The sequence below is a fragment of the Labeo rohita genome, chromosome 1 (genome assembly GCF_022985175.1).
Source record: "Labeo rohita strain BAU-BD-2019 chromosome 1, IGBB_LRoh.1.0, whole genome shotgun sequence".
In the NCBI taxonomy this organism is placed as follows: domain Eukaryota; kingdom Metazoa; phylum Chordata; class Actinopteri; order Cypriniformes; family Cyprinidae; genus Labeo; species Labeo rohita.
In genome coordinates this window covers 22,282,718-22,308,196 of record NC_066869.1, presented here as the reverse complement: position 1 = coordinate 22,308,196, position 25,479 = coordinate 22,282,718, and the positions used below count along the sequence as shown (strand labels likewise).

The 25,479-nt window shown below is 34.6% G+C and overlaps 1 protein-coding gene across 2 annotated transcripts; it reads right to left on the bottom strand.

Moving 5' to 3' along the window:
• Nucleotides 1-62: 62 nt before the first annotated feature.
• Nucleotides 63-21,921, bottom strand: cabp2a (calcium binding protein 2a). 2 transcript variants are annotated; one of them, XM_051112741.1, is made up of 7 exons: nt 21,804-21,921; nt 20,171-20,359; nt 5,356-5,386; nt 4,608-4,742; nt 4,376-4,485; nt 4,152-4,299; nt 63-254 (listed from the first exon to the last, which is right to left on the bottom strand). In XM_051112741.1, the coding sequence occupies exons 1-7, from the start codon at nt 21,864-21,866 to the stop codon at nt 229-231; spliced, it is 702 nt and encodes a 233-aa protein (XP_050968698.1). In that variant the 5' UTR covers nt 21,867-21,921; the 3' UTR covers nt 63-228. The 2 variants fall into 2 exon arrangements, with proteins under 2 accessions (XP_050968698.1, XP_050968689.1); XM_051112732.1 differs by lacking the exons at nt 20,171-20,359; nt 21,804-21,921 and adding exons at nt 9,184-9,396; nt 10,710-10,820.
• Nucleotides 21,922-25,479: the final 3,558 nt, after the last annotated feature.

Here is a 25,479-nt window from a genome sequence, read left to right as displayed (position 1 = left end):
TTAACTCCTTAATTATTGTTTACATTTCAGACCAAAATGTTAAAATAAATGCTAGACTGTCATATTTGTCAAAAACAAAAATGTGAAATAAATCTCCCTGCATGGGGAAACACTATGGTTTAAATAATTACATAAGGTAGTTAATTAAATGAGATGCACAGTATTTCACTCTTCACATTAGGAGTTGGCAAACTGATTGTTCTCTCTCTTTTTCATGAGTCCTCTAAGTTAGCGAGACATCATCCGGACAAACTCTGTGGAGCATAAGGTGACAAATAGATTAGTTAGGGACTAACCATTTATCAAAATTGACTTACAAATAAGAAATACAGCAAGCCTTTCATTATAAAGATGCATATATACGTGCTATATATGTAAAGTTGAGGTCAAAAGTTTACATACACCTTGTAGAATCTGCAAAATGTGAATTATTTTACCAAAATAAGAGGGATCATACAAAACGAATGTTGTTTTTTATTTAGTACTGGCCTGAATAAGATATTTCACATAAAAGACATTTACGTATAGTCCAAAAGAGAAAATAATAGTTGAATTTATAAAAATGACCCAGTTCAAAAGTTTACATGTACTTGATTCTTAATCCTATGTTGTGACCTGAATGATCCACAGCTGTTTTTTTTTTAGTGTTAGTTGTTCATGAGTCCAGTTAAACTGCCTGATGTTCTTCAGAAAAAACTCTTTTATGTCACAGAACTTTGGTTTTTCAGTATTTTGTGTATTTGAACCCTTTCCAACAATGACTGTATGATTTTGAGATCCATCTTTTCACACTGAGGACAACTGAGGGACTCAAATGCAACTATAACAGAAGGTTCTAATGTTAACTGATGCTCCAGAAGGAAAAACGATGCATTAAGAGCCGGGGGGTGAAAACTTTTGAATGGAATGAAGATGTGTACATTTTTCTTATTTTGCCTTAATATCATATTTTTTTCATTTAGTACTGCCCTTCAGAAGCTAGAGAAGGTACATGTTTCCCAGAAGACAAAATAAGTTAAATTTACCCCGATCTTCAAATTCCAAAGGTTTTCACCCCCTGGCTCTTAATGCGTCGTGTTTCTTTCTGAAGCATCAGTGAGCGTTTAAACCTTCTGTAATAGTTGCATATGAGTCCCTCAATTGTCATCTGTTGGATCTCAAAATCATACAGTCATTGTTGGAAAGGGTTCAAATAAACAAACAAACAAACAAACAAAAAACAGCTGTGGATCATTCAGATAACAACACAGTATTAAGACTCAAGTGTATGTATGATTTTGAACTGTCATTTTTATAAATTCAATTGTTATTTTCTCTTGTGGACTACATGTAAACATCTTTTTTATTAAATATCTTATTCAGGTCAGTACTAAATAAACAATAACATGCATTTTGTATGATCCCTCTTATTTTGGTAACATAATTAACATTTAGCAGATTCTTCAATGTTTATGTAAACTTTTGACCTCAACTGCATATAATTTAAACATTACATAAGCATCTTTTATATACACTCACTGGCCACTTTATTAGGTAGCCCCTTTTGCCTTCAGAACTCCTTCCTTAGAGATTCTACTGTTCCACCAAAAGTACTAGATTGAGATCTGATGATTGTGCTGGCCATTTGAGTACAGTGTTCATCATGTTCAAGAAACCAGTCTGAGATGAGTTTTGTGACATGGCATGTTATACTGCTGGAATTAGCCATCACAATGTAGTCAGCAACAATACAATTACACCAGCACCAGCCTGTTTATGCCAAATTCTGACCCCACTATCTGAATGTTGCAGCAGAAGTAAAAAATCAGACCATGCAACCTTTTTGCTGTTTACTATGCAAACTGTAGCCTCAGTTTCCTGTTCTTGGCTAACAGAAGTGCTGCTGTAGCCCATTTTCTTCAAGGTTCAACGTGTTGTGAATTCAGAGTTGCTATTCTGCATACCTACCCTTACCAAAAGTAGTATACTTCAAGTTTATTTTATTAAGTATACTTCAGTAAAGTTCAAGTATATTTTTAAGTATACTTTATGTAGTAAGTATACAAATGTCAGTGTACTAGTAGTATACTTTTAAGTGTACTATTTTAATACTCCTTGGGACTAAATTGGCCCACTTTCTAGTATATAAAGTATACCTTAAGTATACTTTAAGTATAACAGTAGTAAACTAGTAGATAAACTAGTATAAAAAAGTGAACTTATAGGTATACCGATAGTTTACTAATTAAATACTTTTTTATGCATATTAGTACACTTTGAAGTATAGTATCAGTAAACCACTAGTTTAGTAGTTTTATACCTCAAGTTTACTCATACTCACTTCTTTGTAAACTGTAAATCATACTTTAAGTATACTACTAAGTCCCTATTTAGGTATTAATTTGTATATATTTTGTTATATGAATATCTGAACATACAAAGCATTATAAATAAATTAGTCTAATATACGGACAATGTCGTCTTTGTTTATAAAGCATTTTACAAAACTAAGACATCCATGAAATGGATATGAGAGGTCGGAAAGAATCTAGGCCTCAAAACTAGATACACAACCCTCAAGAACGGTGGCAATCAGCAAATATTAAAAGATGAGATCTTTACATCACAGTACAACAAATAACTAACAATAATGACAAAACAACAACAAAAAAAGTTTAAATGAAGTCAGAAAACAGCAAAACAATAATCCTATAACAGTAACTGGATAATTTATTTATGCTGCAATGCATGCTGAGAACTTACAAAGCCTTCATTTCAACAGTGTGAAATTCTTTGTTCAGACAACTGTGTTTGACAAGCTGGGACGGCATTTGCGCAATTTTGTTGGTCTCACAAGGGTTTTTATATAATTTCAAGAAAATAGCATTTTTTAGTATTTGAGACTGTTTTGTAAAATGGAAAATATGTATTTGCATTTTTTACAGTGTGGAAGCATCTATTTTGGTTTCTTCTTCACTTGTGTTTTGAAAATTCTGTACATAAGATGTGTAATAGCATCTCTCCTGTATAAAAATGACAACACGGATTCTCAGAGCACAAGTATAGCCCTGATAGTATATTTGTATAGTACATCTACTATAAGTATAGTATATTTAGACTTTTTCTAAGTATAAGTCAAGTATACTTAAATGTCATTTTAAGTATATTTCTGATAAGTATATAAAGCACATTTCTGAGAAGTACATAAAAGGTAGACTGAAAGTATACTTTCCTGTTTTTAGTTTAAAAGAAGTATACTAATAGCACACTTGAATTAACCTCTTTTTCGTAAGGGTAAGTTGTAACAGTTTGAGCTTTTCTATCATTCTCCTCTGACCTCTGGCAACAATATGGCATTTTTGCCCACAGAACTTCCAGTCACTGGATATTTTCTCTATTTTTAACCATTCTTTGTAACCCTAGAAATGGCTGTGCGTGAAAATCCCAGTAAATCAGCACTTTCTAAAATATACTCAGTCAAGCCCATCTGGCACCAACAACCATGCCACGTTCAAATCATCTTTTTTCCCATTTTGATGTTTGGTTTGAACTTAGTTTGAACCCTTCGCTAAAACCTGCCCTACTTCATTACTGTTGCTATGTCCGACAGGCCATGGCACTTTCACGCCACACGTTCTCACACAGTGAAAAATATAAATGCTGTAAGCAGAGGACACTGACAACACACCGACAGACAGGACAGGGCAGGTTACTTTTGATATGAAACTAAGTCTCAGCTCTAAAATTTGGACATTTTAAAAAAAAATTCTAACAATAAATACCATTTTGTGGCTCTTTAATGTGTTGTGACAGATCGCTGTAGCACCTCAACCGATCATCTCTTCCTTGTTACTAGTTATAGCATGAAACATGAATGAACATAAGAAGGTGTTGTTTCAACTGCAGAAATATGTCAATACAAGCCATTTTTCAATTCCACCATTGTTAATCTACTCTTCTGTCTGGTTTGTTTGTCTGTCTAAAACGGAAGATTTGGCGTTATGATTGGTCAGATTGCCTGTCAATCAAACTCTCTGCAAATGGTCAATTGGCTAATTAGATTAGCGTGAACAAGCAGCTGAACAGGCACACCCAATAAATTGGTCATGAGTGTATAAAATGCACATGCAAGAATCAAAATTCAACCCACAGAGAACAATTATAATTCTAACCTTCAAAGTCAACCTGCCCATCTCCATTGAGGTCAACATCCCTGAGGATTTCATCAATCTCTCTGTGGTTGAGCTGCTCTCCCATCAGCTTCTTCATGGCTTCCCTCAGCTCAGCCAGACTGATCTGACCATCACCATCTGAGTCGAACTGAAATGAAAAAGGTTAGTTTACCCCAAAATGAATCATATGTGACTTCAGAAAACAGTAGACATGGAACACCAACCTCTCTGAAAGCATCTCTCAGTTCTTTCACTCCGATCATGTCCGCTGTCTCAGCCAGCATCTTTGGGCCCATTAAGTCTACAAAGTCCTCAAAGTCCACTCTACCACCACCTAGTGAACAAACATACAATCATGTAATATCATGAGATGAGTGGTTCAGATATTTATGCTCCACTAAGTCTTGAATAAAACTATAATGAAGTATAATGATAACAACAAGGTTTGCCACTCACAGATCTGTTGACTGAGTTCAATCAGCTCCATTTCTGTGGGCATGTAGCCCATTGTCCTCATGCACTCGCCCAGATCTTTACAGCTAATGAACCCATCCTTGTCTTTGTCAAATTCTCGGAAGGCTTCTTTCAACTCTGAAGGCAGAGAAAGAATGAGAGAGAGAGCATCTTCCTTAGTTTGTAGATAATGTGTAATCTGTTTGTCCAGTAAGAGGATTCTGAAGGATAAAGGTACGGTGAACACTCATATCATTTGTTGGAGGAGTAGTTCATCCTAAACTACTCACACTTATGCAATTGCAAAGCAGTAGCCAATGCTTTCCATAGAACACAAAAGGAAACAATGAAATGATACAGTGAGCAGGGTCTGTCAAGCTAACACAAAAAAAGTACTCAGGAACAGAGTTGAATTCAGTTTTTGAGACTATCCCATTTACCAGTAATGTTATTTTTCATTGAATTATGCTATGGAATATTCTTTGATTTCCTCCTTTTATACAGGGTTGGAGAGACATGAGTGAGTAAATTATTTTCATTAATGTGGTAGAATTATTCCATTAAATGTATCTTATTAAGTGATTTAGAGGAGACTGAAGGTAGATACATAAATTGAGAGGTAATGGCAAGAATCCATGTTGATGGAGGGAGAGAAGTCAATTAGGGAAGGACTCATAACGCTTTTGATGGTGGGAGAGTTTAACGCTTTTAATGATATAAATCATTTCAGTGATGTTGGATATCTCTGTACCTTCAATTTCCTCCGGCCGTAGATCTCTGTCCTGCAGTGAGTACAGATTTCAAAGAGACATACAGAGACAGACTATTAGGACAAACACATAGATACGTAGACAGTCGCATACATACAAAACGTGAAAAAACATGCATAATAATTTAAATAATAAATTATAACAAAATATAAATAACAAAAATAATCGAATGACATCATTTTAAATTATTAATCATCCAATCATTACAAATGATGTTGAAAAATCAGAAAAATTGGTTAGAAAGCGTGGGAACCCTGTATTATAATCTTTCCTGTAATCTGCTTTGCATTCAGACTGTGCTTGTTGAACTGTCACTCAAAGTACATTGTATCAGCAAGCCTCATGCACACCTGTCAGTGTTGCTGGGGGGCAACCATCTGCACACCGCTGCATGAACACGTGGTGGATGAATGAAACACACGAGGATCTTATTATCACAGTAAAAACAAAAGGAGTTCCTGCACATAAAATGTGCTTTTGTATTACACACATCATTAATGTATGTATATTCTCCTTTCCAGGGAAGATTCATGTGATACAGAACGACCACCATACTTGGGACCAGTACATGCATCATAGCATGGCCTTCCAAAAAACGTCCACAAAATCCTGTATGTATATACCCCATTTTGGGGATAACCACTGTTTCACTTACATCACATACAACATACTACATACAAATGTACAGTATTTGTGCCTACACAGTCCATGGTAATATTAAAGGAATAGTTGACTCAAAAAAAAAAAAAAATTGCTGAAGATGTACTTACATTCAGGTCATCCAAGATGTAGATCTGGAGAAAAGTAGCAATACATCTCTTGCTCACCAGTGGATCCTCTGCAGTGAATGGGTGCCGTCAGAATGAGAGTCCAAACAGCTGATGAAAACATCACAATAATCAACATGTAATCCACATGACTCCAGTCCATCAATTAATATCTTGTGAAAGTGTTGTATATAAAAGTCATTCATTAAGATGTTTTTGACTCCAAACTTTTGCTTCTGGTTAATATATGAGTCATCTATCCATAATATTGCTTTCTCCATTGAAAAAGTTGTTTCATCAGGAAAGAATTATGCACAAATTAAACAACGTTTACAAACTTAAAACAACTAATGGATTTGTTTTTTCACTTCACAAGTTGTTAGTTGATGGACTGGAGTCATGTGGGATTATTGTGATGTTTTTGTCAGCTGTTTGGACTATCTTTCTGACGGCACCCATTCACTGCAGAGGATCCACTGGTGAGCACGTAATGTAAAAAATTTCTCCAAATCTGTTCCAATAAAGTAACAAACTCATCTATATCTCGGATGGCTTGAGGATGAGTACATTTTCAGCAAATGCACATTTTTGGGTAAATTATTCCTTTCATGAACTTAAAATATAATTATGGATTTTATGGATTTAATATTTTCCTTACAATAATAAGGCTGAATTTGTGCAGATTTTGTAATCACTAGGAATATAACAATTCACTCAACTCACGATGCGATATGATTCACAGTACAGATTTCACAATACAATTCATTTTTTTAAAAATGAGATTTACTACAAATTGATGGAGCATGAGGTGTTTTTAATCTAAATTAGATTGTATAATTTCAAAATATGAAGCAAAAACAGAATGGTCTGACTTTAATTTTGTGGAACTATACTACAAATCTGCATGAAACAAAAACATCAGATGGGCTGAATAAAAATTCAAAATCACTCTCTGCCAGCAGGTGGCACTTATGGAACAGCTGCAATGTACACTAAAAAACCACAATTTGTTGAGTCAACTTAAAATAATTTGTTACCCTGCTGCCTTAAAATTTTAAGTTTAGTCAACTTGAAATGTTAGGTTGTACTAAGTGAAAACTTAGATATTTGAGTTGACAAAACAAAAGATTTGGTTTGTTAAACTTAAAAGCTGCGCTTGTTACCCAGCTGCCTTAAAATTTTAAGTTGAATGAACTCAAATATCTAAGTTGTCAGTAAAACTTAACATTTTAAGTTGACTAAACTTTTTTGAGTTGACTGAACTTAAAATTTTCAAGCAGCCGGGTAAAAAAAGATTTTAAGTTGACTCAACCAATTATTTTACCGCAGTAACAAAGCAGTGCTGCACTTATGACAAACTTTAATATGTATTATACATTGGCTTGATAAAAAGAAAATAGCATCTAAACTTTTCTAAAGACAGTCAGTTCCCCTCAGAGACACATTTGTATAAACTCCTACCCCCAACTGTATCGCAATCTGTTATTTGTATTGATTTTTAACCGGCGTGTGGTCCATGTTACATCCCTAGTAATCGCCCCTTAATAATATTGAGGACATGAAGCAAAACGGACTGAGAACCACAGTGTTATGATATTATGGATTATATTGTAAGTTATCTAGGGATAGAAAGCACACACATGGGGATTGCGTGTCGTCAAATATTCATGTTCGCGGAAATGGAGAAACTCCGTCATTAAAACATTATCATCCTAACTCCAAATAAAAAAGAACAAGCAGAGCAATGAAATCTCAACTGAAATCAACATTTATACATTACATAAGTAAGATAATAACAAATGGTAGAGTGATTTAGATTTTGATCTGATTGACTGAGCCTGTGTTTTGGCAGTGGCCAGCTAGAACATATTCACACAGCTGGGGAGTATTTAGGCTGATTACTACCATGAATTGGCAAGCATGATGCAAGCAGCAATGGGATAAGGTCACTATGGTGAACAGATTACAAGGCTCCAGGTTGCCAGGCAACAAATGGAGTTGAATGGAGTTCACATATAATTTTTTGTGAATATCAGGTATGTACTTACAATATATACCCTACTACCCCCTATTTACATATACCCTAGAGCCTCAATAAGTGCTGCACAACTAAGCAGATAAGAATATAGTGTTATTATATGGGGAAGAAGGCTTTAGCTAAATATGTCACAAACAATTTCAGGGAAAATTTACATTGGTTTTGTCTTTGTGGCAATTTCAGCATCTTACACCCTCTTCAGAGTTTCTATTCACACATAAAGGATTCTGGGATTATCAGACAGATGCAGACATTGATACGAAACATTAAGCTACTATACAACTACACAGTAGACTTTTTCTCTTTGCAACTTCAATCACATCCACCAGACTAACATAAGGATCTGATTGTACTGCCAATAACTTTCACCTATCTTTGGAAAAGCATGCACAATGATTGTCTTTTGTCCTGCAAAGACATAAAAGGTTTTACTAATATTCTCCCATGAGGGAAAAAGAACATTATACTAATGGATATATATAAATCATAGCCTGTATGCAATATACAGAAGGATATTACACTATCTCAGTCCCATTGATCAATACTGTTGGCTACAGGATCTAAATTACAGTTTTAAAAACTACTAATTTCTTCATTCACCCCAAACGTATATCACACTAGGCTATATAAATTTCCAATATGGCGCACAATTGATAGTAATTAGGTTGTAGAAATGCTTTCATGTTCGGTTGATGAGTCCATGCACATCTATTACGGACACTTTAATATGAAGACTTATGCATCCTTACAAATCTGCATGAAGGACTTGGCATTGACTCAGAATGGCGAATGATGTGGCACAGTATCCTCCACTCACAAGAATGGGAGATGATGGGACATTATGAAAGTAATGGGGGCTCAAGGAGGTTAATAGGATTTGACTGAAGATGGATAAGACAGAAAACGATAATCTGATTCCATGATGGGAATTCTGACAGACTGATGTTCTGTGTCCACACCATGCATTGTCTAAAAAAGGTGCGATTGTAGGTGCGTGTACATACAAGTTGAGCCTGAGCGAAGCTTTGTCGGAGAAAGATGCAGGCTGGGCCCACGATGTTGTGTAGCATGGTACAGTTCTGAACCAGAGCACATATCGGCTCCTCAAAAGGTTGCCCCAATTCTTCATCATCCTCATCCTCAGCCGCCGCATCACCGCTGCCTCCTAACATAGCCGATGCCAATGGCAGTCCACTGCCTTCCAGGGGCGGGACCCCCTTTGCAAGGAACCATTTCATTATGCACCAAACAAAATCGCAGTCTGACAAGATCTAATGCTGCTGCATGTGGTGAAATTATCTGTCACAAATCATCCTGTCAATGTCTATACTCTAGTTTTTTTACAAAAGGAGACATTTAGCAGAATATCCAACCTGCTCTCTTTCATATAATAAAAGTGGATGGGGACCAGGGATCACCGAGCTGTTTTGTAAATTATAGCAACAAGGTAATATGCATTTATGTGACGAAGGTATAGCTAGCTACCAAACTGTAGGCTGTACTGTAGTAACGATAATGACTTTATACTAATGTGCTCTAGTTATTATAGCGTTAGGGGAGGGGCCATGCTCAGTGGCTAATCGCGTCATCGAGACATGATTTCAGCCCCGCCCAAATTAGCCGAAACACAAAAGTGGTTAAAAACTGTATAACGGTCTGTATAACTTCACAACTCAGTACTACGTCATTCAAAGTCTTTGCAATGTTTTTGCAGCAATACATTTCTAACATTTATAATGTGTTTAGAAATCCCCTGAATCCTGCTCAAAAGCCATGGTCACCATTCACTTTTGTTGTAATAGAGCAACTTAGACATTCTGCAATAAATATCATGTTTAGTCATGTTTGGAATGACATGAATGTGATGATATTTATAATTTATCATAATATATAGGCTAGTACTGTTCAAAGGTTTGGGGTCAGTAAGGGTTGTAATTTTCTAATAATTAATTACTAATTAATATTTAAGGAATTAATAGTTTTCTTCAGCAAGGATGCATTAAATTGACAAAAAATATATTAATAATAAAAAAATCTATTTTTTTAAAAAAGTTTTTCTTTTAAACTTTTAAAGAATCCTAAAAGTTTCACACAAAAATATTAAGCAGCACAACTGTTTATAGCATAGATAATAATAATAAACGTTCAGCAAAATCAGCATATTAGAACAATTTCTGAAGGATCATGTGATACTAAAAACTGAAGTAATGATTGATGAAAATTCAGCTTTGTCATTACAGGAATAAAATCATGAGCATAAGAAACTTCTTTTAAAAAAACAAAACAAAAACTATTATTACCAACCCCTAACTTTTGAAGTGTGGTGAAATCTTCCTTTAAGTTTGTACATTGCAAATATTGCAATTTAATTCAAATGCTTAATTTTAATAGTTTAACTTTATCGGACCATTATACTGTCTGCAAAAGGCTAAGTAGGTATGAACAGTTTAAAGCAATTTTCCTACTTCCTAATTGGTCTCTCTAATCTACAACTTATAAAAATGGTCTTTTTTAAAAACTAATATCTTACCTTCTTCATGCTGCTTCTTTTAGATGGCTTCGCTCCCATCATTTGTATTTCTCTAATTCTCACTGCTCCAACTCTTTCTTGTCATCTCTGTCCCTCCCTCTGCCCCTCCCCCTCCCTCTTTATCACTCACTGTTGGTTCCTGTCCTCAGAATATTACATAAACTTTGCGACACACGATCCCTGTCGTCAGAATATCCCAAGAGGGGGCGGAGTTGCTTAAACAAGAGGTGTTGTGTAGTGATGCTAATACCACTAAAACAATCACAGCATGTTTTAGGTGCAATGAGACCTATTCCTTTAACCAGAAACTATATTCCAGGGTTTTCTGAGCACTCTAATCTTAATGCTCTCAGACCTGTTATCTGTTTCCTCCTTTTCCGCACGTTTTTTTTTTATCCCCTTTCTTTCTTTCTCCATGTTATTACACATCCTCATTTTGCCTTGTGATGGACTCTAATCGCACTTGTTCTACTGCAAGTGACTGGCACGGTACAAAACAGGACAGGATGGAGGGATGAGAAGAGAAATGGATAGAGAGAGAAAGAGAGAGAGCAAAGGGGTGGGAAAGGTCTTCATAATCCGCAACATTCCAGATTACATGGTGAGTGCAACGCAGCTGGCAGTGCTGATAAGGGAATGTAGGATTGTAGAAAGATTGTAGAGAGCAGGTAGAAAGCCATCAGATGGTTTTTAGAAGGGTGATAAGCTGCAGTGTCAGGGGTCAAAGGTCAAAAGGGTCAGAAGAGAGGATAGATGAATCAGTAGATGAAGCCAAATCAGTACTTATTATGCATGTCAGTGTATAAAACAGAAAAATAGTGAGGATATAATGCAAAAATAGCAATAAGAGAGGAGATGGAGTGTAATAGTCACACTTTTTACTGTGGTGAATGTCTGAAAAAGATGTAAGTCATATATTACTATTTTGCACTATAGTATTAAAAATGACATGTTGTTTGGTCCATTTTCCTGAAAGTGAAATACCGTCTAAACAAACTAAACAAATAAAAACTAAATTATAATCCCCAGACCCATCAACATGGTTGTTTGTTTTGCTCTAATCTACTCAAAACCCCCAAATATGATATTCTGGACAAAGATTTAATTCTTGGTATTAGAGGGAGAAAAAACATTTACAGTCTTACAGACTGACTTACTTTATAGTGTTACGATTAACATCAATACTAGTGAACATTGGTGGAAATTAAATGTTTGTCTATGAGATTATATGGGTTTAAACATGCAGGTGAGTGCAAAACATGTTTTTTCCCCTGAGATTTTTTAGCCTTTTCCCCTCTCCTACCCAGAAGTAAGATGAGTTTTTGGCCCAGATCAAGGTATTACTGTATTCAATGCAATATTACCATGTAATCTCTTTAGATCCCATGTTAGGCTTTCTCTCACATTCTCTTTTGTACATAACAAAGATATTTTAAGATCAAGTTAAAGATAATTGTGTTTAAAAGCTCTCTGGGTGAAGACAAAGTAGGCATACAAAAGGTAGAGATATAGGGCTGTTTTGTAGTACAACAATATGGCATTTCAGTGATATATTAGATTTAATAACATAGACGTACAAAAGCTCCCTAGCACAAGAGGGCAGCGTAATTTCCGTGAATTATGATGTGTGCCCTTGTATATGTGACCTAGGACCACAAAACCAGTCATAAGAGTCCATTTTTTGAAATGTAGTTCTACATATTATCTGAAGGCTGAATAAATAAGCTTGTTAGAAGAGGACAATATTTGGCCGAGATACAGCTATTTGAAAATCTGAAATCTGAGGTTGCTAAAAAAATTAAAACACTGAGAAAATCGCCTTTAAAGTTGTCCAGATGAAGGTCTTAGCAGTGTATATTACTAATCAAAGATTAAGTTTTAATATTTACGGTAGGAAACTGACAAAATATCTTCATGGAACATGATCTTTACTTAATATCATAATGATTTTTGCCATAAAAGAAAAATCATTTTGACCCACACAATGTCTTGTTGGCTATTGCTATAAATATACCCATGTTACTTATGATTGGTTTTGTGGTCCAGGGTCACATATGTGTACATGAATGGTTTAAATATGAAAAATGTATATTTCCTTTATATCTATTTTATAAAAGATTGATCTTATGCAACAAAGTAGAATAAGCTGAATCTAGAGCTTTGTATTTGGATTCTTCAGATTCCTTTGTATCTACCCTCAGCAGCTGCATTATGGGAACATAACCACTAGGGGACACCAAACAAGCATTTTTAATATTCCGTAATGATGCACATAATGATTTCATATTTTTCATAAGGTGATTGTGGAAAGAAATTTACAGAATTGTGTGTAAAATAAAATAATAAAATTACCACACAAAACTTTGGACTTTCTCTATTTTGTCATTATCTTAAAGACCTTTTGTTCTAAAGGCTTCTGCGTAAATGCTTAGAATTAGTTTTGTATACATATGCCAGTTGTGTGTATGTACAAAACTAAAACTATAATTATATTAGGCCTACCTTTTTTTAAATGCATGAATTGGGCTTGAGAGTTAAGGACAAGCAGTCAACAAGTGGAGAAGGATGATGATGCTTTCAGTATGAACTAACCAATCACAACAAATATTTAAATGACGCAAAGTCATTTTTTTCTGTGCTAAGAGCTAAACAAAAGATCAAAAAAGAAAGCCTCCTTTCTAACAATCATTAAATGAGGTCATATGTCACGCCAAATCAGCTTAACTGCGTTATAAATCATGCTTTCAGACTTTTGAGTGAAAAACAGATTACTGAAGGATCTCGAGTCAAAACATGGCCATAATGAAGAAGTTGAAGATAAAGTTCATCTAGGTGAGTAGATGTTAGATGGAATGGGGCTCTCCAATTATCCATAAATGGCCCAGTGTGTTGGCTTGACAAGTGTTTGACTTTAAATTTTTAATATGTGAAAAAGTAAAATACCCTGCCCCCCAGAACAATTTATTTCATTTAAAGTTGTTTATGTTTCTGAAATGGAAGACAAAAGCGTTAGCATGTTTGTGATGAAATACTCTATTTTATACTCAAAAAACTCAAAAATGTTTACACCATTGTCATTTCCGCCACAGAATACATTATTTGTACATCATTTAGGATGTGGTAAAAATAACATCATGACTGGAAGTGTTTTACCTGTAAAAGACTTTATTTGCCCAAAGGTTTCAAACAGTTAGCCTTTGGTTGGCATATTTTATTACTCTGTTTATCTGTACCAGAGTTGACTAACTGAGATATCAGGAAGAGTTATCAGCTTATAGATGCATAATTTTTGGCAGAACAAATGGTAATAAAACTTACTGCAATCTTCGATCATAAAGATTTGCATATCAGCCTTTTTGGAAAGTTCCTCATGTAGTGCCCGCTAGTGCCCAGCAAATCCGTGAACACCCTCAAGCACTGCTAATAAGGTGTCAAGAGACACCTTTAATCTAGAAAGGAGGCTACTATGAGTAATATAAAACACACAATACTCAACAAAGACTGGATGTGTCTAAGATTTTGATTAGTACTGTTATACAACAAACATCGAAGGGAAAGGATGTAATCTTTATGACAGGTAAATTCTATAAAATTTTCTGCTGAATTCTGTGGGTGACGATAACACACACATACACTAAATCCTTAACTATAAAAAAGAAGAACATTTCAGGTAGTGTATTTATACATTTTTATAATGAAACTCTAAAGATTAAAATACTTAATATTTTTAAAAGATGAGAAATAACTAACCAATTAGTGCATGGATTTTTCAAAATCATTGAAAAACTTTTCCTTCCTACATCACAGTTTAAAGACAAAAGAATTTAAGCAAAAAGCATGATTATATATGATGCATGTGAGTTTGAGTTTTCTTAAAAAATGAAAATGACATTTTTAAGGCGACACTGCAGGTGAATAGGGTAAAAAATTAACTAATAGTTATCACCTTACTTAACCAGCTGATTGTTTACATTGATAATTGCAAACATTTTTCATCATAACAACATCATAATTTAATGAAATATGTGCTAATTTGCATAAATTTCTAGTACAAAAATCTAAACACTGGACCAGTGTCAGTTTCAAAATTCTTGTTTTTGTTTTTTTTTGTTTGTTTTTTTTTTGTTTTTTGACATATTAGAGTCAAATGTTTGTGCAGAGGGAATTTTGGGTAATTTTCTCACTCCGTAATTCAGAAAAAACTTGGAACAGACAGAAAACTATGTATTTTTTTATAATTTTGGGGGGGAATAAAATGTATAAAATCAAGCAAATTATATATGAACAAATCCCTCTGTAAAAACCTTTAGGACATAGACAGGAATAAAAAAAGTTTGGTGTGCGTAAGAGCTACTGAAGTGGAGATTTCTGGGTCAGTTTAGAAGAAAAACTCATTTTGAGAAAACAGTCTTTAAAAATATGGATTGCAATTAAAATCTGTTGAGACAAATAGAAAAAGTGCTATAAAAGAAACACTTAACAGTGTCTTTTGGATGTTTTCTTTCCACTAGTCTAAAAAAACACTTAGGTATGTTTAGGTATGTTTTGAAGCTGGTTTAAGCTGGTCCTTAGCTGGTTTAAACTGGTCCTTTTCTGGTTTATGCAGGTCCTTGACCAGTAACATGACCAGCATAAACCAGCAAAGGACCAGCTTAAACCAGCTAAGGACCATCTTAAATAGCAGGTTTTCCTAATATTCCCCGTTGTCCCACATTGACAGGCAGCACACACAGACCTCAGTCTCTATGGAAAAATGTTAATAAATGTTTTCTCCTTAATTTCTAGGTATCAGTCAGTCTGCCATTCTCATTCCCTCCATCTCTCTGGAAACAACAACTCTAAACATATATGGGTTTATGTGCATATCTGCATGCATGTAATCCACACTAACGTCAGTCAGTCACTCTCGGTTAAAGCACTGGTGCATCAAAGAGTGTGTCTTACTCTAAACCTTAGTCTTCGATCATCAGTGGACTAATCTATCTCTACTTTCACATTAATGGATCTGTAGGGGTTAATCTGCTCAGCACACAGTTTTCACTATTAGACACCCATGATTGTGCATTAACAAATTAACACCCACTTTCTGTATATCCTATTTACTCACACATACATGCAAAGGCAGATTAGTGTCTTCCTATTGGCACACAACCACAGCTTACATTAAGACGTCACATTTTAAAGTGATAGTTCATCTAAAAGTAAGTCTTTATTTACTCACCCCTTATATTCTTTCTTCTGTGTAACACAAGAGATGATATTTTAAGTAAATGGGGTCCAAAACATATTGTATTGTGTTGGGAAAAAAACACTGAGCCATTCTGAATGTCTTCTATTGTGTTCCACAGAATTCGAACTCGTAATTGTTTTTTTTTTTATGTAATAAAGGTACAGTGCGGCTCCTAATTGAGTTACCCATGGAGACCTGGTCTCTGATTGGTGGATTAAATTATTCTATTGTAAGACAGCCAGACAACTGACCTACAGACGGTGAAATGTAGAGCGTCTTGTTTCTGTTAAATCAAACAGCTTCTGTACTTGTTTATGTGTATATGTGTGTGGGCTATAGAGGAGATTTGGGTTGTCTGTTGTATATTGGTGGGCGGTCGATGGATTAAGGCCAAAACACAAGAGAAGAGACATGCAACAGAGAGACACGAACGCAGAGAGAAAAAAAAAGATGTCAACCGAAGGCAGAATGTTTTAGCATGTGTTGTATTCTAAAGTCAAACTAATATTATTTTCATTTTCCACACTTTTTAATGTGATAAAACTACAGCTTGATTAGAAATAACACAATAAGTGATGCTTTCCTCATTCGTGATCAGGAAACCAAAATATACATGCATTTTTGAGGCGGATCTACGATTAAACATACGCTAAAAGATATAGTTAAAAATTAAGGTTCTTCATCAGTGGTTCCATGAAGAATCTTTAACATCCATGGAATCTTTTCAATGCACTAAAGGTTCTTTAGAATGGTTCTGTAGATTCTTTCTTTTAGGTTCTTTAGATTTTTTTTTTTTAAAGAACAATTCAAAGGTTCTTTTGAGGAACCCAAAATGGTTCTTCTTCTAGGTTTGGTGTGGTTGAAATGACATGACAAGTGAGGGACGGTGGTAATTTGTGTAAAAGAAGCCATGTAACAATAAATATTGAAAATTTTATGATTATTTCATGCTGTATTTAGATCATCTTACTTTTTAATCTAATGCATTTCTATTTTACATTTAAGGAATTTGAACATGTTTCTTTTGTAACTGTTTAGCATTTTTTGAGTGAAAATTAATTCTACAGCATATAAAGCACTTGAAAAATAGCAAACATATAAGTGACTGTCACACCCCTGTGGACTGTTTAGTTCGGTTTCTCCCTCTTGTGCCCATATTTGGTCATTCCTGTTTCCTGTCCTCGTTTAGTCACCATTAGTTTACCTTGGATCACCTGTGCCTTTAGTTCATCATTATCACCTGTCTTTACAAGTTGCATACTGTTCAGTGTTTGGTGTCCGGTCTCATCAATGTATGCATGTTTTTACCTTCCTACTGAGGATTTACCTGTTTTGGATTTCTCCTGTGGATTATGTTAAAGACTTTATCTTTGACCCTCGTCTTCGTTCGCCCCTTCCTCGCACGATACATGACAGTGACTTAAATTTTTCTTAGAAAAAAGTTGGAAACTGTTAGTCTTAATATAAACCAACAAACCAGACATATAATTTCCTGTAAGAAAATATTATGGACCAAAAGACAGTGACATTCTGATTTCAACATGGGTCAACATGCATTAGTGTTTAATTTGTGGTATGTTGAATGTCCCTTTGGTCATAAAGCTGTCCCCACGTCTATTGTATGATATGTTATTATTACAATGGCCAAAGCTGGAGTGTTTACAAGAGCATTCTTGTGAGTGAATCAGTTTTTAGATCTGATCTCTTGAGTCGTTAATCTCACCCATATAATCCTCCCCTTCTCAATCAATCTCTCTTATTCTTTTTCTTTCATCCCTCACTCTCTACTCCCAGGCTTTCAGTCCTTTTCCTTTCCTCACTCAGTGTTTTTGTTTTTCTTTGCCTGAATGATATGATATCTGAGATTCAATCTCTGCACTTTAGATGAGATATTCTTGCCCAGACTTACGTCTTTCTTGGCACGCTGAGCATAAGACAATACAATGTTACTAGATTCTGTGGAAGCCTGTTTCCGCCACTGAATAAAAAATACAAAAAAGTTTGTGACTTTTTATCTCACAGTTTATCTCACAGACTTTTTTTTTTTTTTTTTTTTTTTTAACTCGCAATTGCGAGTTTATATCATGCAATTCTGAGAAAAAAGTCAGATTTGTGAGTTTATATCACATAATTCTGAGAAAAAAATCTGAATTGTGAGATAAAAAGTCAGTGATGGAATCTGGCTTCCATAATATTCTGACTAGGGCTTCAACAATTCCTTGATTCTTTTTGAGTATTTGATTTTAAAAAATCCATGATTGCATTTTGCCCGTGTCAAGTAATCAGCAAAATATCTGAAGTGGTGCATTCCACATACACTGTAAAAAGCTTTTACCAGTTTCAACTTAAAAACTTAAGTTTAGCAGCTGCCTTAAAATTTTAAGTTAAATCAACTTAAAAGTACAAGTCATTTAAACATATTTTATTGTAGTGAGTTGAACTGTCTCATCTCCACTGTCCAAAGAAAAATGGAAAAAAAATCATAATAAAGCATAATGCTATTAAGCATTCACAAACACTACGATTCAATTAAATAAATATATGCGATGCAGGTTTAATATATTCGCTTTAATTATGTACATACGTGTAGGTTAAGTTTGTAGAGCGGCTCCAGACACAGTAAAAGCTGCTGCACAAACTGTTATTATTTACATGTGAGGAGCATCTCAAACTCCATCTCTGCATGTTATTGTGAGTTTGGGTTTATTATAACATTCATCTGGGAACACAACATGCGTTATTCATTAGATTTATAAGGTAAATCATTTATGAACCTATTCAAACACAGGAGGATACATCAATATCATTCTGAATATGCTAACTGTTCATCGTAATTTCAAAATAAAAGTTTAATCCCTCACTCTGAGTTTATACGTTTTGATGTCTACATATTCAAGAAATTAGTGGCTGTATCTTTTCTGTCATAAAGAAATGGACAAATATGAAAGATTAAGAGGACATTTGATTTAAATGTTGAGTCAATAATAAACAAGAATTAGATCACGCAGTAAAGTGTAGGCTGTTGGCGCCCTTATATATATATATATATATATATATAATAAATAATTTATTAGTCATTAACCTTCTGAGAAACCTCACAAGCTTTTTAAAATCTTTTAAAAATTAATATTATTAATGTTATTATGTCAACCCTGTTCAGAGCATTTGAAGTTTGAGAAAGGTTTTCACATCTAGTTTGGTTAGCCTCACTCTAGTGAATGAGTGAAAAGTGAAATAAAGGGATTTAATGGAAAGCTGTGCTGGTTGATATGCATTCATTATGTTTGGGAACACAAGCTTTAAAGAATGAGGTGTGGGGAATAACAGATAATACATAATACTATTTCACCTTTTCCTCCAGTACAGAGCCATAATCCTCTGAAAGCAGAGAGTTTGTCAGAATATGATTATTATGATTACTGTTGTGTGAAAGGGTTTAAGAATGAATAAACGACTGACTGGAAAGAGTATGTAAGGGGAGTGTAGATGAAGATTTTACAGCAATGAACAATGGTGACGTGCTTACCATTTATTTATTTATTTATTTTTAATTTGTCATAATTTTTTGTTTTGTTTTTGCAAGAACATACTAAATTAATTTGACCAACATTTGATCAAATTGAACATTCAAAAATAAGCTTTTTTGACCAACTTTGATGTCCAATTAAGAGAACTAAAATGTCATGCTAACAAATAAGTAACGTTCTAGTAAGAGTTTACATTTAACATCATGCATTTAAACATCAAACTTTAATAGAGCACAATTTAAAAACTACAAATAATCCAGACACTACAGAATCCTGACTAACAAACTTTGAGTTTGTAGAGCAAAAACTCAGTCATCATTATAAGCCTATATAAGCAGCACTTATTGCGTTGTTCTAGTGACAATTCTTCCAGCATCCTTCCACTTTCCCATCTCCTCCTCCTCTCCCATCTCCTCCTACTACAATGAGGGGTTGAACTTGGAGCTCAAGCCGAGCCTTGGGTTCAGACCTTCATTGAGGACAGCAAGCCAAATTCGTTTACCATTAACTGGATGGGTAGGCGAACTTGTGAACCTGTTTGATGTTCACCAACTCTTTGTCATGCTTAACTAACCATTCCAGAGTTAAGCAAACCAAACATTTGTTTAAATCACGGCCATGACTGACAAAACAACAGCTCACAGATCACCTCAACGCAATACAAAAACATGATTAACTTGTTGTGTGACCCAGCAGTCCCATACCTGACCAAAAACAGATGCCACAATGGGTCTGAGTTTCCTGCGCTCCGTCTCAACTCTCAGGGGCTCTGCGTCAGGTTCAGTGGGCGAGTTCAGACTGAGGGTTTTGGTTTTGGGTGGCCGTTTGAAACTGCCGCCGCCTGAAGAGGTGCTCCATCTCCTCAGCTTCTCTATCTTCTTCCTAAAGGACCCCTACATTTACAGTACGGAGAGAAAGATTAAATTATCCAGTTATAAATGTGGGAACCAGGACTAGTTGTCACATGGGCTATACACCGTTCAAAAGTTTGGGATCAGTAAGACTTGTAATGTTTTTGAAACAAGTCTCTTATACTTATCAAGGCTGCATTTATTTTGATCAAAAATAGATAAAAAAACAGTAATACTGTGAATTGCTATTACAATATAAAATAATGGTTTCTCTTTTAATATACTCTTTTAATAAATCTAATTTATTTCTGAATTTTCAGCATCATTACTCCAGTCTTCAGTGTCACATGATTCTTCAAAAATTATTCTAATATGCTGATTTATTATCAATGTTGGCAACAGTTGTATTGCCAAATATTGTTTTGGAACCTGCAATATTTTTTTCAGGATTCTCTAATAAAAAGTTCAAAAAAACAGCATTTATTCAAAATATAAATCTTTTCTAACAATGTAAGTCTTTGCTATCACTTTTTTTTTTATCAATTTAACACATCCTTGATGAATAAAAGTATTAATTTCTTTCAAAAACAGTGAGAATAAAAATGTAATGACCCTCCAAACTTTTGAACGGTAGCGTGTATTGTTAGAAAATATTAATATTTTAAATAAATACTGTTTTTTTTAACATTTTATTCATCAAAGAATCCTAAAAAAGTTTCACAGATTCCAAACACATATTAAGTAGCATAACTGTTTTTAACATTGATAATAAATCAGCATATTAGAATGATTTCTGAAGGATCATGTGACACTGAAGACTGGAGTAATGATGCTGAAAATTCAGATTTGATGACAGGAATAAATTAGATTTTAATGTATATTAAAAAAGAAAAATGTTATTTTACATCGTAATAATATTTCAAAATATAAAACTTTAATTCTGTGTTTTTGACCAGATGAACTCAGCCTTGATCAAAAGAAATTTCTTTAAAAAACATAAAAAAATCTTGCTGGTCCCAAACTTTTAAATGGGAGTGTATATCAATAACAGTGAGATATTGAGGCAAGTACAGTTGTACAAATACTTGTACATTATTTTTTTATTTTTTAAAATTCTGTCCTCCCATGAATTATTGTATTATATACTACCATTTCAATTATTAGAAATGATTATACTATACAGTGCTAAAGTTTGGGGTCAGTAAGTGTGTGTCGTTGTTGTTATTAATGAATCCTGAAAAAAAATTAGCAGCACTTTTAACTGATAATAACTTTTGTTGTCAAAACTATAGGCTATGTGCTGTAAGAAACGTTAACTGCATGAAAAAAACGTGAAATAACCAGCACAGGTCTCCATGATTTACTTCAAGCCTGTCTTTTTTATTACCGTACATTGTTTATTACACACACACAATGTCAATCTGACTTACTACATTTTTACTCAGTCGTCCTCCATCTAACAGGCTAAGGCTCAAAGTTCACGTACCTTTTTGACAATCTTGTCTTGAGGAACCTCGATGGTTTCCATGCTGCCTGCTTCCATTGACATCTTTCTCTCTGATGACTGATGAGCATTAATGCTTTTCTACGGCTCTGTATTTCTTCTGTCAGTTTAGATTCTGTTGCAGAAAATTACATTGAGTGTTTCCATCTCTGGACATCACTCGCCCCTCCTCTCTCTCTCTCGCTCACATTCTCATCATTCAATCTGTTCCACTCTAATACGGTCCCTCCATCTCTCGTTTTCTCGCGCTCATTCATATGTAGGTTTTCTGTCTCCTCCTCTTTTACTGTATAGATGCTCAGTGTCAAATAAATATAGATAATATTTTCCCATTTCCAGATGTATGACACATACATGTGAATTCATAAACAATAACACAAGAAAATTTAGATTCTAATAATTTTAGTTATTTTTTGATCAAGAGAAAACAGATTCTCCATACAGTGTCATTTTATATCTCAGTCTCACCTTTTTAGTAGTGGGACACATTGTTGAAGGCAAATTAAAATTAATTTCCACTTCGTTCACACAACTACTGTATTTATTTAGTCTCATCAGACAGTAGATTGATGTACTGGCAGTTTGTGATTAGACTGTAGATAAGGAGAAATGTTTCATCTCTCATTCTTTTTCCTGATTTACATCTGATTTAATCCTTTATCCTGTCTCCTGCTCTCTCACAAAATCCTCTTACACGTTCATGTTCTTGTCTATAATTTTTCATCCTGTATTTCCACCCAACACCATTTATTTATATTGTCACATCTATGTGGGTCATTCATTTATGGAAGTCATTTACCTTCTATAAATGTTGCTTACCTTTTGTTGTGGACTCTAAGATTTTTTATTAATAGTACTAGTGTTAGTAACACTTTTACAAGATATATAGGTTCATGAATAGTCATTTGTGGGAATAATGCCGTTATTTTTATTGCATTGCTATCTGTAATGCTTATTTTGATCTTTCCTTGCATCTTAGTTCATTATTTAAAAAAAAAGACCTTTTTGAATAATTTTTGATCATTTTATGTGTGCTGTCCAATCAAATGCTAAAAATCTTTTTAGTTTTTAAATTGCAGTTCAGTAATGTCAACAACCCATACACCCTTCTGGAGGCATCTTTGGAAGTCAGACCTCAGTGATAAACCAGATGTCCTGACAAGCATCAGTTTAAGTCAGTAGGTGTAAGACTCACATTCCAGTGCTTTTGGTGAGGGTTTTGTCATGTACTTAGCACGCATATCCTGCACAACAGTGATGTTATGTAAGATTTAAAGGGGTCATTGGATGCAAAGTTCACTTTTACATGTTGTTTGAACATTAATGTGTGTTTACAGTGTATGTACACATCTAACCTATAATGATTTTTAATTAATCTGTAAAAATAATATCCCCCTTTTCAAATTGATACCTGTTGGTGGGGCGTCACGCCAACAGAGGCCGCTCCCACGATAGTTGATTGACATGAGCGTCCTCCCTCAGCCCCGCCCTACATCAGCTGTAACAGTCCGACTTCCATTGTTTCGATGCTGGAGCAGGGATGTAAGTTAGACAAGAAAATCTCCAAATGAGTAATTGAGGTGTTGTGTTGCTGGATGTATTAATGTACATAGTGGTCGTCACTTACTCCCGACATCTGAGCCGCTGAAGATGCAGTAGATTACGTTTGTTTGTGAATGGAATGCGGCTCCCGATCTACATATATCCATCTATGTTCGCGCAAATCATTCGTGATCCAGCTTCACTTACAGCAGAAGTGAGTATAAGAGTTTTTTAATGAATCTTTGCGATCCCCTTTCCTAATAACGTGCTAGTTAACAAGTTTAGCGGCTAAACGTGGCTGAATGCAGCTAAAGTAAACAGGCTCGTCACTCCACAAAGAGAAGAGAGGGGCGGGGCAAGCAGAGCTCATTAACATTTAAAGCAACCTCGACCAGAACAGGATGATGTTTGACAAGGTAAAAAAGGTGTTATTTTCATTACTATTGAGAATTTTTAACCAAAGCATGTTATAGACTTTTCATTAAGACCCTAAAGAATCATATCAACTTGTGGATATGACCTGTTTAAAAGGGATATGAAGAAAAAAATCCACAGAGATCCCTATGATCTGCATTTGTACATTTTGTTCTGATCTCAAGGAACTTAGGTCACATTCACAGAGATGCTAGAGATGCATTCAGTTTATAATCTGATTGTTGTTAAGACTGGTGCAACAATCAAAAATTGACATTCGAAGGCAGCTTAATTAAAAAAGGAGCATATTTAATAGCTAAGGGAAGAATATGCAGATATGAGTTCTCGCTGTGCATGTATGTGTCGTTGAACTCGTACACTCCATTGTAAAACGCTTCTTGATTTGTCTGCTGTATTTGTCCTAGAGTGCTCAGAGTAGCTGCAAGCTGCTAGTGATGCATACATGGAATTTTAATACCACTAAGAGCATCTGTTTCATACTGTTACAGCATAGAGCTCACTCTTTTACAGCTTAAAACGTGAACTGTTCCGTCTGTCCACTCTATGCTCCATCCGTTCAACAATTTCTGGTTTTTTTTTCCCCCTCTCACGTGATCCCTTGCAAACTACAGCTGGTGATTAAAAACTGGGTCAACACTAATGGAATATAGAAGATGCTGTGGAAGTTTTGTACAGTACAAAACTATATTAAATAAACCATATTAAAAGAATGTTTATTATAGGTTTTGGTGGGAAATGAGGAAGAAATATTTGAGATTCTACACTATTTCAAGGTCATTAATAAAGTAAGCAAATATATAATGTTGATCATCTGAGCTTTTTTAGATGTTCTTGCTTCCATTGAAACACAAGATGTTCTTTAGATCATCTTAAATCATCCTGGAGAACATGATGTTCATGCAACTCGTGTACTGCAGACTGTTCACAAAAATCAAAATAATCAAAAACGAACATTTTTAGAGCTGTCAAACCCATGATCAATCGCACACAGTATTAAAGTGTGCATTTACATAATGTGTGTGTACTGTGTATATTTGTATGTATACAGTTGAGGTCAAAAGTTTACACCCCCCTTTTAAAATCATTAAAAATGTTTATTATTTTACCTAAATATAAGGGATCATAAAAATGCGTGTTTTTGTTTATTTAGTACTGACCTGAACAATATATTTCACATAAAAGGTGTTTAGTCCACAGGAGAAAATAACAGTTGAATTTATAAAAATGACTCTGTTCAAAAGTTCACATCCCCTTGAATGATCCACAGCTGTGTTTTTTGTTTAGTGTTAGTTGTTCAAGAGTCCCTTGTTTGTCCTGAACAGTTAAACTGCCAGCTGTTGTTCAGAAAAATCCTTCATGTCCCACAAATTCTTTGGTTTTCCATCATTTTTGTGTATTTTCACACCGAGGACAACTGAGGGACTCATATGCAACTATTACATAAGGTTCAATCGCTCAATGATGTTTCAGAAGTAAAAAAATGATTGATTAAGAGCCGGGGGTGAAAACTTTTGAACAGAATGGTTCTTATTTTGCCTAAATATCATATGTTTTCATTTAGTACTGCCCTTCAGAGGCTACAGAAGATAGGTATAAGATAGTTATATGTTTACCAGAAGACAAAATAAGTTCAATTTAAAGTTTTCTCCCCTTGACTCTTAATGCATTATGTTTCCTTCTG

Coding starts and splice junctions, on each gene's coding strand:
- cabp2a (XM_051112732.1), bottom strand. CDS start 10,751: ATGATGGGAGCGAAGCCATCTAAAAGAAGCAGCATGAAGAAG. Junction 4,486..4,607: donor TGAACTCAGTCAACAGATCT/GTGAGTGGCAAA, acceptor TTTGTTCACTAG/GTGGTGGTAGAGTGGACTTT. Junction 255..4,151: donor TGGGCAGGTTGACTTTGAAG/GTTAGAATTATA, acceptor TATGCTCCACAG/AGTTTGTCCGGATGATGTCT.